General features: G+C 47.6%; 1 protein-coding gene across 1 annotated transcript in view; it reads left to right on the forward strand.

Annotated features, from left to right (window-relative positions):
• Nucleotides 1–2,231: 2,231 nt before the first annotated feature.
• The window catches only part of CIB4 (calcium and integrin binding family member 4), a 49,207-nt gene continuing 38,015 nt past the window's right edge, over nt 2,232–13,423 (forward strand). The window contains exons 1-3 of the mRNA XM_058550677.1: nt 2,232–2,387; nt 2,824–2,858; nt 11,556–11,652. Coding sequence (XP_058406660.1) covers nt 2,334–2,387; nt 2,824–2,858; nt 11,556–11,652 — 186 coding nt within the window. The 5' untranslated portion in view covers nt 2,232–2,333. The remainder of the gene's footprint in view (nt 2,388–2,823; nt 2,859–11,555; nt 11,653–13,423) is intronic.

Genomic DNA, 13,423 nt, shown 5'->3' on the forward strand with positions numbered 1-13,423 from the left:
AATCTCTCCCGACTTCTCAGCCTGGCTCACCTCTCCTTGTCCCTCGGGTCTCTGCTCGGATGGCACCTCCTCAGGGAGCCTCTGCCACCGCCCCCGTCCTTGCTTTATTTCTTCCACGGCACTTATTGCTATTTGAGGGATGTTGTTTTTCCTCTGTGTGTCTGGCTCCACCAGGGCAGGGCCCTGTCTGTCTGCTTCACTCTATCCCCACCTCCTAGCTCAATAAATAGTTGGCGAATAAGTAGCTAGAAGCTCTGAGCTGCAGGGATGTTCTCTTAGTTTGTTTTTGTTCTCCTTTTAGCTAGTGTCAACCAGGTGTTAAAGGCACACACCAGCGCCATGCTGCCATTTGCACCTCGACGTAACGGGAGGACTGAGCAAGACTTGAGAAGGAAGCAGCCTTCTGGGGTGTGATCACAGCTCTCCTGGCCCCCACCCCTCGCTGTGGGAATCCCCAGGCCTGCAACTGCTGTCCAGGCTCGAATCCTCCCTGCCCGCGCGCCAGCTGAGTGACCCCGCATCATCACTGAACCTCACCAGCTTCCGCCTTCCCCCAGTAAAGGAGTGATCCTCTGCCGACCTCACAGAGCTGCTGGGAGCAGGAAAGGGGACAGCTTATATGGACGCACCTGGCAGAGAGAAGCTGCTCAATAAATGAGATAGAAGCTCAAAGGGCTTACCAGAAGATGAGATTGAATTATTGACTTTGCTTGCTGAAATCCTACACTTTCTTCCAGGTTCAACTTTAAAAAGTAATAATATTGTTTATCCTTTATTGAGAACTCATTATATGCCTTGCTAAATAAAGGCGTGTTTTATATATATATATAATATATATATATATATTATATATATATATATATATATAAAATTTAATTTTATCCATGCAACAATCCTACAAAGTAGGGATTTATGATTCTCATTTTACAGATGGGGAACTGAGGCTTAGAGCAGTTTTATGACTTGCCTAAGGTGATGCAGCCAGCCTGTATTCTTAAGCACGACATTATAACAACTACTTAAATGCTACCACATACACAAAGACTTCCTGCCCAGAAGTCTCTCCTCTTCTAAATACTCATAACTCTGTACTATTACCTCTCTGATGACATCTGCCCAATCTCCCTTGGTGTGTGTGTGTGTGTGTGTGTGTGTGTGTGTGTGTGTGTGTGTGCTTATTTGTGTGGCAAGTATTCATTTCTTGAGGGCTGAGACCACATCACTCATCTTGCCCCAGGGTCAAGCTGAGTACCTGGCATGCCATAGATACTCTACTTGTGTCTGTCAAGTAAATCAAGGACTGAGGGCTCCTGGGTTTCTTTGGCCAGGCCCTGTCACCGGGGAGGACAGGTGAAGAAAAGTGAGCAGTTGCATTTCCAGAGATAGAAATTAGCTCCATCAGAAGTCCTGGGGATGTTTACCTAGGAAAGCATGTGGAAGAACACTGGTAGAAGCAGGAAACTACCACTGGCCCAGTGAGGGTGGACATGCAGACCATCCTGGAAGCAGGGAAGGGGGACATGGCTTCAGGAGGACCCTCCTGACCTGTAACACTGATGGCTTCAGAGGAAGAGGAGAGAGTAGTGCTGGGGTGTTTATTCCAGGCGTGTTGGGCCAGGACTGGTAGCAGCTCTGGGGTTCCTAGCCTGGGATCCTGCACTATCCTGGGAGGTTTCCTTACATCCTGACCTCATCTTCATGGAGAGGCCCTTTATTAGACCTGCTTCAAATTATCCTAATCTGAGTGTGGCCTCTGTTCCTGCAGGGACGCTGACTAAGGGGGTGGAATTCCCCCTTCTGTGCTCTTTGGGCCCTTCTTGAGTTCAGGCTCTATGCTTACTCATCTTCGTGTCCCCACCCCTGGCACAGTGCTTGGGAAGTGGTTCCAATAGCTAATGTCTATCCAGCACTTATTATGTGCCAACATTACTACCTGTATTAACTCAAATAATCCTTGCAACAATCCCATGATTATCATCCCCATTTTACAGATGAGAAAACCAAGACACAGAGAGGTTGAATAACTTGCCCAAGGTCACATGTCTTGTCAGCTTGTGGCAGATCTGGGATTCGAACCCAGGCAGCAGGACTCCTGAGCCAACAGTATGACTCTCAACCCTGCTATTGGGCTGCCTCTCTGTTGGTTGTTTGAGGGTCATGTCTATTAGCCTTGGGAACTAAGAGAACCTGTTCCTTTGCCCACTCAGGTGCCCAGGTAGAATGGGCAGAAGATGGAATGTAGGTCACCATGGCAATGGGATCACCTGGTCACACAGCCTGTGAGCCCTTGGGGCTGAAGTTCTGCTGCCAACAGAGAGAAGGGTGGGGTTGGCATGGGGCAATGTTTGAGGTACCAGATGCACTGGGAGGACCTGGAAGAATACCAGGTGGGTAGATCAGGCAGGAGATTCTGGGCAGAGGTAGGGCTCCGGAGGCAGGAGGGATGAGCAGGAAAACTCATGCCTGAAGCTGGAGAGTTTACCAGGCAGGGTAGTGGTGGCCTTGCCTTTGCTAAACCTACATCAATGTGACCCAGACTGGTCCTTCAAGCCCCTCTCCCATTTGTCTCCTGCTCCCGAGCCCAGGATCTTAGTCTTGTCTCCAATCCTCTCTCCAGGTTTGTGCCAGCGTGCTCTTCCCAAGGCCATCAGAGACTGGGGAGGAGGGAAAGGCACTATTTTCTCTTCTGCCACCACCTTGAGCATCCACTCCCGTGGAGAGTGAATGGGCTTTTCCTCCCTAGTCCCTGAAGCTCCCCACTCCCCAGGGGGCCAAGGCAGGCTGGAAGGAGTGGGAAGGTCATCTCTCTGTGGTTTATTGTAGGCCCTGACCTTCCTGACAAGAAATGAAATCCTGTGGTGAGTAGAGGGCCACCTTTCCCTCCCCTTGAGCTGAGGTCTTGTCCTGAGACTGCCTCACTCTCATCCCTGAGTGTGGTCCCTACTTAGAGCCACAGAGTCCTGGAGATGAGGCCGGCACAAGGCAGGCAGGATGGACCCCAGCCCGGAGGATCCCAGGTCATGATTCCTATGACTGGAGTTGAGTGAAATGTCAGGCTTTAGGCCGCTATGCCTTTACAGGGATCCAAGGCAGGATTTCTTCCTAGAAGCGTAGAGGTGGACTGGGCCTCCTTGGGATAATGAGGAAAAGGAGGGAAGGACCTAGGAAATGGGTAAACTTGGTGTGGTACTGCATCTCCCTTAGCCCTTCCTCCCTCCCTGCCCAAGCCTCACTTTAGTGCCTGGTACGTGCCAGACACTGTGAGGGCACTGGGAGAATAAGGTGAACTGTCACAGTCTCTGCTCTCAGGCAGGTTACTGTCCAGTGGGGAAAGCTCCAGGTCAAAGACAACCACCTCATGGTGAGGAGGGGCTGTAGATGCCCTCCTCATGGGACTGCAGAGGGAGTAGATGGCATGGGAGGTGTGTGAGTGCTCAGCTCCTGCTGGGTGCTCAACAAAAACTTGTTATATAGACAAAAGAGCTCACCGAGACATTTTTGGTGGATGTGGGGTGGGGTGATGTTGGAGCAAGGAGACCACTTTTAGACCCTCAGGCCTGGGACCCTCTCCCCTCATTGTCTCTGCTTGGACTCCTCAGCCATCACATCCAACCTGGAAGCCACACTTCCCACTCGGGGTCCCAGGCAGGGCAGTGACTTTGTCGCGAGCAGGAGACTCCCCAGGCACAAATGGGGGTGGGGAATGGCCAGGGCACAGGGAGCCACAGTGACCAGGGACAGGCATGGGCTACATCATTTCCCTTTTAAAATTAATATTTATTCACTTTTTAAAATATAACAAGACTCCTAATGACCCATAGCCTACTACCCATATAACTCTTATTGATATTTTCTAACAAGGAACACTTGAATAAAAGTAAATAGAATTTTAAAAAGTAATATGTGAGCATGGCTAGAAAATTCACATAGCATAGAAAGTTCTAAATGAAAAGTAAATGTCTCCCTCCCCTCTTCCCAGGGCTTCTCCCTGAAGGTAGCCACTGTTCAGTTAGTTTCTCATTGAGCCTTCCAGAATTTTTCATAGATAGACCTACATTTATATCCTTCAGAAAGTTTATCCCATTCATACTGTAGCATTTACCCATTCATAGTGTAGCATTCATACTATTCTGGACTTTTTTTTTTAAATTTTTTGTTTATTGCAGTAACATTGGTTTATAACATTGTATAAATTTCAGGTGTAGATCATTATACTTCTATTTCTGCATAGATTACATCATGTTCACGACCCAAATACTAACTACAACCCATCACCACACACATGTGCCGAATTATTCCTTTCACCCTCCTCCCTTCCCGCTTCCCCTCTGGTAACCACCAATCCAATCTCTGTCTCTATGTGTTTGGTTGTTGTTGTTATTATCTACTACTTAATGAGGGAAATCACATGGTATTAGACCTTCTCCCTCTGACTTATTTCACTTTGCATGATACCCTCAATGTCCATCCATGTTGTCACAAATGGCTGGATTTCATCGTTTCTTATGGCTGAGTAGTATTCCATTGTGTATATATACCACATCTTCTTTATCCATTCGTCCCTTGATGGGCACTTAGGTTGCTTGCAAGTCTTGGCTATTGTGAAAGCGCTGCAATGAACACAGGGGTACGTGTACCTTTACGCATTGGTGTTTTCAAGTTCTTTGGATAAGTACCCAGCAGTGGAATAGCTGGATCGTATGGGAGTTCTATCCTTAATTTTCTGAGGAATCTCCATACTGTTTTCCGTAGTGGCTGCACCAGTTTGCACTCCCACCAGCAGTGTATGAGAGTTCCCTTCTCTCCACATCCTCTCCAACACATGTTGTTTCCTGTCTTGTTAATTATAGCCATTCTGACGGGTGTGAGGTGATATCTCATTGTAGTTTTGATTTGCATTTCCCTGATAGCTAATGATTTTGAACATCTTTTCATGTGTCTGTTGGCCATCTGTATATCTTCTTTGGAGAAATGTCTGTTCAGGTCTTTTGCCCATTTTTTAATTGGGTTGTTAGTTTTTTTGTTGTTGAGATGCATGTGTTCTTTATATATTTGGAGATTAGCCCCTTATCCGATGTATGGTTTGCAAATATCTTCTCCCAATTGTTAGGTTGTCTTTTCGTTTTGTTGATGGTTACCTTTGCTGTGCAGAAGCTTTTTAGTTTGATGTAGTCCCATTTGTTTATTTTTTCTATTGTTTTTCTTGCCTGATCAGACATGGTGCTTGAAAATATGTTGCTAAGACCGATGTCGAAGAGCGTACTGCCTATGTTTTCTTCTAGAAGTTTCATAGTTTCAGGTCTTACATTCAAGTCTTTAATCCATTTGGGGTTAATTTTTGTGTGTGGTGTAAGGTAAGGGTCTACTTTCATTTTTTTGCATGTGGCTATCCAGTTTTCCCAACACCATTTGTTGAAGAGACTTTCTTTGCTCCATTGTATGTTCTTGGCTCCTTTGTCGAAGATTAGCTGTCCATAGATGTGTGGCTTTATTTCTGGGCTTTCGATTCTATTCCATTGATCTGTGTGTCTGTTTTTGTGCCAGTACCATGCTGTTTTGGTTACTATAGCTCTGTAGTATATTTTGAAATCAGGGAGTGTGATACCTCCAGCTTTGTTCTTTTTTCTCAGGATTCCTTTAGCTATTCGGGGTTTTTGGTGTTCCATATAAATTTTAGGATTCTTTGTTCTATTTCTGTGAAAAATGTTGTTGGAACTTTGATAGGGATTGCATTGAATCTATAGATTGCTTTAGGAAGTATGGACATCTTAACTATGTTAATTCTGCCAATCCAAGAGCACGGAATATCTTTCCATTTCTTTGTGTCTTCTTCAATTTCTTTCAGCAATGTTTTATAGTTTTCAGTGTACAGATCTTTCACCTCTTTGGTTAAGTTTATTCCTAGGTATTTTACTCTTTTCGTTGCAATTGTAAATGGGATTGTATTCTTAATTTCTCTTTCTGCTACTTCGTTGTTAGTGTATAGAAATGCAACTGATTTTTGTATGTTCATTTTGTATCCTGCAACTTTACCATATTCGTTTATTACTTCTAAAAGTTTTTTGGTGGATTCTTTAGGGTTTTCTATATATAAAATCATGTCATCTGCAAATAGTGAGAGTTTCACTTCTTCCTTTCCAATTTGGATCCCTTTTATTTCTTTTTCTTGCCTGATTGCTCTGGCTAGGACTTCCAGTACTATGTTAAATAGGAGTGGTGAGAGTGGGCATCCTTATCTGGTTCCTGTTCTTAGAGGGATAGCTTTCAGTTTTTCACCATTGAGGATGATATTAGCTGTGGGTTTGTCATATATGGCCTTTATTATATTGAGGTACTTTCCTTCTATACCCATTTTATTCAGAGTTTTTATCATAAATGGTTGCTGTATCTTGTCAAATGTTTTCTCTGCATCTATTGAGATGATCATGTGATTTTTATTCTTCATTTTATTAATGTGGTGTATTACGCTGATTGATTTGCAAATGTTGAACCATCCCTGCATACCTGGAATAAATCCCACTTGATCATAGTGTATAATCTTTTTAATGTATTGTTGTATGCGATTTGCTAGTATTTTGTTGAGGATTTTTGCATCAATGTTCATCAGTGATATTGGCCTGTAATTTTGTTTTTTTGTGTTGTCCTTGTCTGGTTTTGGTATCAGGGTAATGTTGGCTTTGTAGAATGAGTTAGGGAGCTTCCCCCAGTCCTCAATTTTTTGGAAGAGTTTGATAAGGATAGGTATTAAGTCTTCTTTGAATGTTTGGTAGAATTCACCAGGGAAGCCGTCTGGTCCTGGACTTTTCTTTGGGGGGAGGTTTTTGATTACTGTTTCGATCTCCTTACTGGTGATTGGTCTATTCAAATTCTCTATTTCTTCTTGATCCAGTTTTCGAAGGTTGTATGATTCTGAGAATTTATCCATTTCTTCCAGATTGTCAAATTGGTTGGCATATAGTTTTTCATAGTATTCTCTTATAATCTTTTGTATTTCTGAGGTGTCTGCTGTAATTTCTCCTCTTTCATTTCTGATTTTACTTATTTGTGCCTTCTCTCTTTTTTTCTTGGTGAGTCTAGCTAACAGTTTGTCAATTTTCTTTATCTTTTCAAAGAACCAGCTCTTGGTTTTATTAATTTTTTCTATTGTTTTTTTAGTCTCTATTTCATTTATTTCTGCTCTGATTTTTATTATTTCCCTTCTTCTACTGATTTTGGGCTTTGCTTGTTCTTCTTTTTCCACTTCCTTTAGGTGCATTGTTAGATTGTTTATTTGAGATTTTTCTTGTTTGTTGAGATAGGCCTGTATTGCTATAAACTTCCCTCTTAGAACCGCTTTTGCTGTATCCCATAAATTCTGGCATGTCGTATTTTCATTTTCATTTGTCTCCATGTATTTTTTGATTTCTCCTTTGATTTCTTCATTGACCCAATCGTTGTTCAGTAGCATTTTGTATATAATAATAATAATAATATAGACACCAAATATTGATTCAGGCAAATCCTTTTATATTAGGAGGTTGGAGGAAGGAGAAGAAGAATATATATAGAGAGAAATTCTCTTTTTTTTAATAGTAAGAAGTCACAAGATGCTGTCTATAATGAAAAAATATCAACAAATGGCAGTATCAGCACAGCATTTAGAAATACTATGTAAATATTAAGTAAAAACCAAGAGAAATAGCAAAATATTTTTTAAATGCTGCCTCTGGAGAGCAGAGGTAGAGAGGTGGTGTGGAATACTGGGTATTAGTAATATTAATTGTAAGCATGATGGTACTATTTGCGCTTTTAACTTATTTAACTGTATTACTTTGGTAAATTAGACTGGCATATACAGGATGCTCCTATTTTTGTAAAATAAAGCGTTATACGTACATACATACATATACACACAGAGAATATCTCTCGGAGCATACACACACACACACACACACACACACACACACACAAGCCGGTCATAGGTTAGCTTCTTAGAGGGGACCTGGGACTGACTATATTAGTGTTAGTGTGGGTGTGTTGTCTCTAAAGTGAAGGGGCAACTTTGATATGGACACCCAGCAGTACTTGCAGTGGCTCAGGGAACAAATGGCACATAATGCTCATGGGAGAAAGCAGCCATCATGGGCTGCCACAGCCAAGCTGGGCCAGACTATGCCCAACTTGTCACTTTGGGACAATTTTCCTATGTTGCCTCTGACAATGTGTTGTGATTTTCCTACAAATGTGACAAAGAAACATGGCCTGGATGACAGTACAGTTGGATGGATTCATCCAGTTGAGAAAAAGTATCCAAGAGACTGACAGACAGACGTAACCTTTGGAGTAGGGTGGCTCTGCCCAGTCTAACACTTTCCTACCTTCTTATCTGTGACTTGCATAGGACATAAAGGCCTGGCCAGCAGACCTCAGATGACACAAACTGGGAGGGGTAGAAGGCACCTGATCTTGGAGCCAGCCCCTTCCCAGTCCAGGGCTGCCTTGGGTTGGCTCTCTGAGGAAGGATCTGTCCATCCTAAATTTCTAGCCTATAGGAATTTTCGCATCTTGCTGGGCTCTGAAAGAGCAGGGTCCCTTTTGGCCTCAGCACCAGGTGAGCCCTCTGTCTTCTGGCTGAATTGCTGCCCTAGAAGCCTTCGCCTTCCCGATGTCTCTTCTGGTTCAGCACACAGGCCTTTCTGGGCCCTCGTCTTCAGCTGTGGCTGCAGATTCTGCATCTGGGGTCTGACTCAAAGAGGGCACATGTGGCTTCCTTTAGACCTCCTCAGCTGAGCCTGGGTCAGCCAGACTCAGTCTATGCAACTGGACGACCCTGTATCCCTCCGGAATGGCTCCTGATGTGATCCTGGGCAGGGTATGGGTCTGGCTTAGGAGCCTGAAGCTTTGCCCTTCCCCTCTGCACAGGCTGACATGGTCATGAGGCCACTCTCCTCTTAGCACCCCTGAGGTCCCAACACTTTCCAGGCTCCACCCCCTGTCCTGGCTGTTAGCTCCTGGTCCTCCTGGAGTACTGGAAGGGCAGCAGGCAGAGTGGTTACAGGCTTGCCTCCTGGAAGCCAAAGGCCTGGGTTCAAGGCTCAGCTCTGTCACATACTAGCTGTGTGACCGTGGGTGAGTTTCTTCCCCTTGCTGAGCCTCAGTTTCCACACTTACAGAAGTGTGATATGAGAGTAACAGAACCTAACCTCACGTGGCTGTTATTAGGACAATTAGATGATCAAATCCGTGTCAGGAGTTAGAGCTGTGCCTGGCACGGCGTCAGCGCTGAGTGCGTGGAGCTGTTGGATTCATGGTATTATCATTTCCTTTCTGCAAAGGAGGAAACTGGCTCAGAGAAATCAAGTGATTTGCCCAAGGTCACACAACTTGGAAGGAGCAGATCATGGGACTAAAAGCCACATTTTCAAGCTAAAGATAGGTCCATTTATAAAATACCTGAAGGCTATACCAAGGGGCAAAGGACTATTGACCCCACGGGATGGGGTGAAGCCCAGGTCTCTGAGCCCAGGCTGGGATGAGAGGGGTAGACGTTGAGGCTCACACGGGAGCTGTGTCCTCAGTCCTGCCTTTAGAACACAAACAGAAGCTTCTAGAACCTACAGGTGCCTGGGCCCCACTTGGCCTTGAATGAGAATCTCTAGGGGTGGGCATGGATCCTTTCACAAGCTTCCCACATGATTCTGATGTGGGACCCAGTTGAAAACTGCTAAATTAGAGGGCCTTGGAGGCAAGGGGGTGGACAGGATGCCAGAGAGAGGTACAGAAATAGCCACGGAATGCCTGAACTAGAGGGAGCCGGGGGATCTCTGAGACTCACGCTACAGAGGGGAAACTGAGGTGGGAGAGGGGACACGGCAGGTCCAAGGTCCCACAGAGTGTGAGCAGTGGAGCTGATCTCCTCCCCCACCCCCTCGGGGCCTCTGCGCCCCCAGACAGCCCCTCCCCTCGTCTGGGCTAAGTGTGGAAGGGAGCCACAGCTTGGCTGCTTGGTTTCTGGCAGGCTGAATGTGTGAGCTTTTCAAATGGCTTTGACTTTTGAGTCCATTAGTGATTAATTCAGAGTTCCATTTAGAGCCGGCTGATCCATATTTGGAGGAGGAGAACATTTTGCGGCAGCTGAGCTGCAGCCACAATTCATCTGTGGGCAGCCCACCCATTCGGCGGCCTGGGAAGCCATGAAGTCCTGGCAGGGCCCTCCCCACAGCACCCCCTCCCCAGAAGGCTCTCCAGGGGATGGAGCTGAGAGTTTCTCACCGGGGTGGGGGTGGGCAGCACAGCCCAAAGAACCTGAACCCACTCCATCTCTTCCAAGCTGTATGACCTTGGGCACACCTCTTAAACTCTCTGAGCCTCGGTTTACCCATCTCTAGAAATGATCACCCCTACACCTCTCCCCTGGGGTCATTGGGAGGATTCAATGGGCTAATGTGCTTGAGTACACCCAGCGCTCCCAGTGGGGAGCCATGGTGGGGACAACAGGAGTGGTCCACCCTGGGTGCCGGCCATAGAGGTGCGTGGCCTCAGATAATTCTTAAAAATTAATAAAATTTACTGAAAGTCAGTCTGCTTTTTGTTATCACCTCATACCAGTAATTCTAATAATGACAGTGATAAAATATTCCTTTTGGCCAGGGTGGACCGCTCCCACCACCCCCTCCCCTTGTAGGCCACTGGACACTCAGCAATGATGGCTTTCCTTTCCTCCTTGCTGTCCTCCAGTGCCTGCCCCCATACTTTCCTGGAGAATGTCTCTCCCTACTCATTCCACACCCTGCTTTTCGGCTCCCTCCCAAACTTGTCAGAGTAAAGTCTCTGGTGACAGTTCAGGGCCACTTACAAGGCTGACGGAGTTTGTTCTCCATGAATATGGGGTGGGAAGGATGAAGGATGAGGGCTGGTCCTCTCTTTGCCTGGGCAGAGTTCACTCCTGCCCTCTTCCTTTCAGTGGTCACACAGCCATTTTATCCTCTGCCTGCCACTCATGGGCAGAATCCCCTGACCAGTGTGGGGGACTACAGAGACATCAATTACAGGATCCATTAGGACAATTGCTCGGTCCCACAGTCTGTGGAACCAGCTTGCTGGGCTTCGGGTGGCTGTGTGGTTTGCTGGCTGCAGGCAGCTGGGTTCCAATCCTGCCTTGGCCACACCCACTGCATGACCTCTTTTCTCTGGGCTGTAGGCGGGGCTGAGCAGAAGGCCTGGGGTGGCACACTGGCTACCCCAAGGCCCTACTGGTTTCTCATCTGTAAATGAGGGACTGGACTGAGTGACGACAGAAGTCCCTTCTGGCTCTGACGTCCTATAACTAACACTTGGAGAGTGTGTTCCAGGCGACAGAGCCCATTCATGTACCTTTCCTCACGCATAGCTCATCTTTGCATTCCCCATGGTGTACTGGGCACACTGGAGCCTCAGGGATGTTTCTAAAAGGGTGGAATGACTCAACTTCCTTTTCTGTGTCAATCAACCCTAAGTCCCCTTCCTCCCCAGAGAACCCCACAGGAATGGGGGCTTGCTGGTCTCCACTCCTCAGCCCATCGTGCCTCTCTTCTCAGCATCCACGACACCTTCCTGAAGCTCTGTCCCCCTGGGAAATACTACAAGGAAGCAACACTGACTATGGACCAGGTCAGCTCCCTGCCGGCCCTGAGGGTGAGTCCAGGAGGGTAGGGTGGGTTGGGGTGGTGTCACTGGGATCTGCTGAGGGGCTGAGTGTGCTGGTCTCAGTCTCCTCATCTGTGAAATGCATGGAGTGGTGGGAGTGGCTGGGACTTTCCATGCGCTCCCTCAGGCTCCTTGCACTGCAACAGGCTGAGCTTGCGTGAGCTGTCAGGACCCTCCACTCTCAATCTCGTAGGGACCATCTTTGAGCCTTTGTCCCTGTCATGAAAAGGCTCTGCCCTTCCCCCAGGGCGCCTGGAAGAGCCCAGAGGTCACAATAAAAGGGCTCCCCAGACACTCCTGAGACTTTAATTCAAGTTTGTGTAATGCATAGAGAGGCAATGGCAGGTTAACAAATCATGGCGGTGTCAGGCTTCCCGAGTCTTCATTTGGGTCTCAGCAGAATAACGGTTTGCATTTGTCATTGTGCAATGAGAGCCCATCTTCATTTCTGTCTGGAACAAGATGGGCTCTGAGAGTGCTGGACACCTCTGGAAGAGGGCCAGGGACCTGGGGGGGGTGGTCCTGAGGGAGAGACCACATGGGTGGAGGGGGCACACATTCAGCGAAGGCTACAAGTCCCATTTGAAGTGACAGGCCTTGTTCTAGGGCAGAGACAGAGAAAGAACACAGAGCTGGGGCTTGAGCCAGAGGCAGGACCAGAGAAGACAAAGGAATGAGAAGGGGTATGCAGGGTTGTGCGATGGGGGAACTGGGAGCCGAGGTCTTGGAGAGGAAAGGAGCAGATCCTCCAAAAGGTGAAATAATTGGAGAATGTGCCTGTGCCAGATACAAAATGGGGAGCCTGTCCTTCTCGTACCCCCTGCTCACCCACACACCCCTTCACACCCACACAGGCACATCTCCACGTCCACACCTCCCACATGCACACGTGCACCCACAGGCAGATGCTCAAACATACATCCATGTGGTGGCTGGGACTTCTCTCAGGCCTCAACTATCCACCTAGGGATCCCGGTGAGGGTCAGTCCAGAGAGGCAAGGCCGCATGGGAAGCTTCTGCCCTCCCCTTCCCAGTGCGGGATGGTGTCACTGGTCAGTTCCAGAATATATGAATGTTAAGCCTGGAAAGAAACTTAGAGACTACCCAGTCTAATCACTGTCAAACACTCTCTGCCTGTTTTACTCATTGGAAAACTGAGGCCCCAGAGGCAAACAACTTGCCCAGGGCCACGTGATGGCAGAGCCTGGATGGTCAAGCAGGACTCTGACCCCCAGGCCAGGCCCTCCACTTCTAATCAGGGCTTGGCTCAGCGCTGACCATGTGCCTGGGTCCGTAAGGTGCCCTGGGGGCACAAGGAGAGCCCCTGGCAAAGACCTGCCCTGGAAGGCTGGCACGGAGGGTGTCCGGTACCTGTGGCCCCAGCACCCCACAGGGACCCAGCACACCCTCCTCGGGCCTGGGAGCTCTGTTGTGAGCCCAGAGAAGCAAGCACAGGACTAGAATCAGAGGACTGGGTCTGGGCCCAGCTCCATCACACCCCACGTATGACACACTTCCCCTCTAAGCGTTAGTTTCCTGTCTGTAAAACAGTATGTACACCCTGTGCTGTGTAACGGACCTGCAGGGATGAGGCATCTTCCTCCACACCCTCCACAATGCTCCCCATCCACTCCTCTCTTCCATCTCAGGGTTGGGGAGCCAGGTGGGGTGGGCGGTGGGGGACCGCAAGGCTTGTGAAGAACGGAGGAGGGGCGGATGGGGCTGGACAGGAGCATAGCGAGCAACGACCCCCGAGGGT

This window comes from Diceros bicornis, chromosome 12 (assembly GCF_020826845.1).
Source record: "Diceros bicornis minor isolate mBicDic1 chromosome 12, mDicBic1.mat.cur, whole genome shotgun sequence".
In the NCBI taxonomy this organism is placed as follows: domain Eukaryota; kingdom Metazoa; phylum Chordata; class Mammalia; order Perissodactyla; family Rhinocerotidae; genus Diceros; species Diceros bicornis.